General features: G+C 22.0%; 2 protein-coding genes across 3 annotated transcripts in view; both read left to right on the top strand.

Annotated features, from left to right (window-relative positions):
• Positions 1 to 2,457, top strand: part of LOC102674773 (glycogen phosphorylase) — a 7,516-nt gene extending 5,059 nt beyond the window's left edge. Inside the window, exons 6-11 of the mRNA XM_006607809.2 lie at positions 152 to 622; positions 720 to 834; positions 899 to 1,081; positions 1,150 to 1,497; positions 1,623 to 1,952; positions 2,073 to 2,457. Of these exons, the coding sequence (XP_006607872.1) occupies positions 152 to 622; positions 720 to 834; positions 899 to 1,081; positions 1,150 to 1,497; positions 1,623 to 1,952; positions 2,073 to 2,228 (1,603 nt within the window). The 3' untranslated portion in view covers positions 2,229 to 2,457. The remainder of the gene's footprint in view (positions 1 to 151; positions 623 to 719; positions 835 to 898; positions 1,082 to 1,149; positions 1,498 to 1,622; positions 1,953 to 2,072) is intronic.
• A 449-nt stretch (positions 2,458 to 2,906) lies between these two features.
• LOC102674327 (galectin-8-like) overlaps positions 2,907 to 4,891 on the top strand; it is a 3,786-nt gene continuing 1,801 nt past the window's right edge. The window contains exons 1-3 of one of the 2 annotated variants that reach the window (XM_006607806.2): positions 2,907 to 3,278; positions 4,227 to 4,352; positions 4,788 to 4,873. In XM_006607806.2, the coding sequence (XP_006607869.1) occupies positions 4,314 to 4,352; positions 4,788 to 4,873 (125 nt within the window). In that variant the 5' untranslated portion in view covers positions 2,907 to 3,278; positions 4,227 to 4,313. The remainder of the gene's footprint in view (positions 3,279 to 4,226; positions 4,353 to 4,787; positions 4,874 to 4,891) is intronic. The other variant, XM_006607805.2, reaches the window with a different exon arrangement.

The following is a 4,891-nucleotide window of genomic DNA, read 5'->3' as shown; positions in this document are numbered from 1 at the left end:
ATAATATTTTTATTAATAATTATATATTATATATATATATATATATTATCAAAAAAATATATTTAATATAATTTTTAATATATATGATATTTAATTTCAATATTAAATTATTATTATTAATATTTAATAATTTTTAACATATTATTTATAGGTATAAAGCCAGCAAATTTGGTTCAAGAGAACATCATAGAACAGACTTTGATATGTTTCCTGATAAAGTGGCTATTCAGTTAAATGATACTCATCCTTCGTTGGCTATTCCAGAACTTATGAGAATTCTTATCGATGTTGAAGGATTACCTTGGGAAAAAGCTTGGGACATTACAACGAGAACGTGCGCTTATACTAATCATACAGTTCTTCCAGAAGCTTTAGAAAGATGGCCGACAAGCATGTTAGAAAGCATTCTGCCAAGACATTTGCAGATTATTTATCATATTAATTTCCTTCATTTACAAGATGTTTCTGCTAAATATCCAGGAGATGTAGATCGTCTTCGACGTATGTCTTTGATCGAGGAAGAGGGTGAAAAAAGGGTTAATATGGCGCATCTTTCGATTGTTGGTAGTCATGCTATCAATGGAGTCGCCGCACTACATTCGGAAATCTTGAAACAAAGCGTGTAAGTATTTTTGAGATATATTTGAAATTTTTATTAGTCTAATTTCTTTAATAAATAATATTTTTGATAATAAATTTCATTTTATTTTTTATTTTAGATTTAAAGACTTTTATGAACTAACGCCTGAAAAATTTCAAAATAAAACCAACGGTATTACACCAAGAAGATGGTTGCTTCTGTGCAATCCAAATCTCTCAGATATTATCGAAGAAGTAGGTATTATAATTATTCATAATTTTTCATTTTCAATTTCAATTATTATTTATTATTATTTAGAAAATTGGCAGTGATTGGACAGTACATTTAGAACAACTTTCTCAATTAAAACAATGGGCCAAAGATCCAGTTTTCCAGCGTAGTGTTATGAAAGTGAAACAAGAGAATAAATTAAAATTAACGCAAATGCTTGAGAAAGATTATGGAGTTAAAGTCAATCCTGCTTCCATCTTTGATATTCAAGTAATTACATTAAATTAACCTTTTTTTATGTATAAATTTAATCTGAAATATATACTTTTATAAAATAGGTGAAACGAATACACGAATACAAAAGGCAACTTCTGAATTGTTTACACGTAATCACATTATACAATAGAATAAAAAAAGATCCAACTGCATTATTCGTTCCTCGAACGGTGATGATTGGAGGAAAAGCTGCACCCGGTTATCATTTAGCCAAAAAAATTATCAAGTTAATTTGTAGTGTAGGAAATGTTATAAACAACGATCCTATTGTTGGTGATAAATTAAAATTCATTTTTCTTGAAAATTATCGAGTTACATTAGCGGAAAAAATAATTCCAGCAGCAGATTTGAGTGAACAAATTTCTACTGCAGGTACTGAAGCTTCCGGTACAGGAAATATGAAATTTATGGCAAGTATATTTTATATGCAATTTATTTTTATATTATGTATTTTATATGCAATTTATAATTTTATGAATAATAATATATTTTATGAATATAAATTCATTTTATAATTCATTTTATATTCGTTTAGTTAAATGGAGCCTTGACAATTGGTACCTTAGATGGTGCTAATGTAGAAATGGCCGAAGAAATGGGTAATGAAAATATATTCATTTTTGGTATGACTGTTGATGAAGTAGAAGATTTAAAAAAAAAAGGATACAATGCTTATGATTATTATAATAGAATACCAGAATTAAAACAATGCGTTGATCAAATTCAAAGTGGCTTTTTCAGTCCTAATAATCCAGATGAATTTAAAGATATTACTAATGTTTTATTAAACTGGGATAGGTTTTATTTATTTGCCGATTATGAGAGCTATATAAAAATGCAAGATCATGTCAGTAAAGTTTATCAGGTGTGTCAATATATAAAAATATTTATATATTTACATAAAATATATAAAAAAAATATGATACAATTTTTTCAGAATAATGATTATATTTTTCGATTATTGTATTTTAATTGATTTTTTTAGGACGAAAGCAAATGGATTGAAATGGCAATTAATAATATAGCTTCTTCAGGAAAATTTTCATCGGATCGAACTATTGCAGAATATGCTCGTGAAATTTGGGGCGTTGAGCCATCTTGGCAACGACTTCCAGCACCTCATGAGCCACGAGATATTTAATTCATGACTTTTTATTATATATATTAATAATAGTTTTTTTTTATTTTATTTTATTTTAGTGAATATCTTCTATAAACGAGCATAATTTTACATCAAAATCAATAAAATAAGAATATTAATATAAAATTTGATTAAAATAATTTAGAATTTCTTAAAAATTTAATTCATTATTTATTTATTTATTACTTCTGCATTGAGTGAAATATAGAATCAAATAGCATATTGTAAATTATTCACTTAGTAAAGCATGTACTGCCTTAATTTTTCAAAAATTTATATTAATACTTACCGACTGATAATTTAAAACAAAATTAATATAAAAAAATAATTTATTGTATTCTTAAATTAAAAAAGATAAATATCAATTATGGATATATATAAATATATATATCTTTTTTAAAAAAGAAGAAAATATATTTCTAATAGAACAATCTAGTCGAAAAAAAGTCATAGTAGCAATAAAATAATTTTACTAATATTTTTCTACTTGTAAATAAAGTATCTGAAATAAAAATAAAAAATAATAATGAATTTATTGATTGTTGAAACAAAAAAAAAAGGAATTAAAAAAAAATACATATCTATACATTTGCAATATAAAAAAATTTACAAATATTAATATAATGCTTATTTTTAAGTTTTGAAAAAATTATTATATTTAAAGAAAAAATATTTTAATTCTACATAATAAAATATGTTATAAATACATTATTTTTTTTTATTTTTTAATGATTATATTCTAAGAAAAATTAATATTAAAAAACTTTAAACTTCATAAAAATGAATCGAAGTTTTTCAATAAAAAAAATAAATTGTTTTTTTTAAATAAAATTGCTTTTTATCGAATGAAATATATTGTGAATAAATCAAAAAACTAAATAAAGATATCGCTATTACACTAGAAGTGCGGCTTAAAACGAGGCGTTTCAATAAATCATCCTTGAAATTTATTAAAGGAATATGTCTGTACATCAAGTTGAAATTTTCATACAAACAAAAGAAAATGCTCTTCGTGAATTTTCGTTTGTCGATGAAGAAACAGTACCATTAGTGAGTATTGGACGATAATATAATTAAGTCATAGATAATAGAAATCTAGATTTACCAATTGAATAAAATATACATATCTTACCTATTCTTTCAAAAGAATAGGTTATAAAACTGAGTCCATCATTCAATAATGGAAGAAGTTAATTGTATAGTATATAGAGAAATAAGTGAAGTTTTAATCAAGCCAAATTTACATTGCTTTAAATATAATTAATAATTAATTCTGACCAATTTAATGTTCATCAATTAACAAAACAAATATCTGCTTTATATTATTTCATATAAAATAAATTTCTATCAGTTCTGTTTATTAATTTGAGTTATAAATAGCTTGTGATGAATTATATTACATTATATATTCAATTAGGTAAATATAATAAATGTATTGCGAATATATTATTATTTTTTTTTGTAATTATATTTAAATATTAAAACATAGATAATATAAAAAAGATTGAATTTTTATTTATAACCTATTATGTATATATGATATTAAATATAAAAATATATTTTAAATTCGTTACATTACAAATGTTTAAAATATTTTCTTATTTTTTAAATTTAGATATATATATAAATATTATAATAAATCTCATTACATTAAGAAAAAGTTATGAATTGAAATATTCTATAAAATTAATTAATAACTATAATTATATTGATTATGCTAATTTTAAATTATAAGTTTAAAATATAAGTTTTAAATATAAGTATCTATTAATTTTTTTTCTATTTTAATTTTTTTTAATCTAAAACTTAATTTATCTAAATCTTATAAAAAATATTAAAATACAATTTATTATAAATTGAAAGAAGATTATATTTATAAAAATTATATTTTTTATATTAAAAATTATGAAATAAATATAGCTTTAAGTTAGATATTAAGATATAATATAAGATATAATAATAAAATATTTTTTTAATTCTGTCTTTCTCTTCATTTAGATTCAAATAATTGTGAATACTTATCTTATATTAAGAAAATGAAGATGAATATTTACACAAATAGTAAAATAACCCCGATGGCGACTAATGTCGAAGATTCGTATCCGGACTCTGACTAGTTTATATGTACTGTTTTATAAGCACTTATACTATCGTATTACTATCCTTTTTCTAATTTTTCTTTTATCTTTATTTATGATCTAAATATCTTTAATAAAAAAAATTATTTTATTAATAATACATTTCATCGGTCATCATTCTCAGAGTAAATAATTATATAAATGATTAAATAGTATTAGATTAATGATTTTCCGTAATGCAATAAAAATACATTAAAAATACTTAAAATGAATGCAGTTTATTATTTTAAAATCTTATCTCTATATTCTGGTGATTGCACTAAATAAAAATATTAATTAATTAATATGATTTATATTTATTCTTATATGGAATGTTTTAACAATATAATTTTCTCTGGTAATTTATTTATTTTATTTTAATAATAAATTTTTTTATATAATGTATTTTTCTAACTAAATATATGCACACATTATATTCTAGAATGCTTCAAAACCTGTTCCATTACAACCTCTGAAACCAACATCAGCTATCGTGATTACAGGATATATTCCTCCTGATGCTTTGAGGTGATATCTTAGCGTAAG

This window comes from Apis dorsata, unplaced genomic scaffold (genome assembly GCF_000469605.1).
Source record: "Apis dorsata unplaced genomic scaffold, Apis dorsata 1.3 scaffold_19, whole genome shotgun sequence".
NCBI lineage: Eukaryota > Metazoa > Arthropoda > Insecta > Hymenoptera > Apidae > Apis > Apis dorsata.
This window is presented reverse-complemented; position numbering and strand designations above follow the sequence as displayed.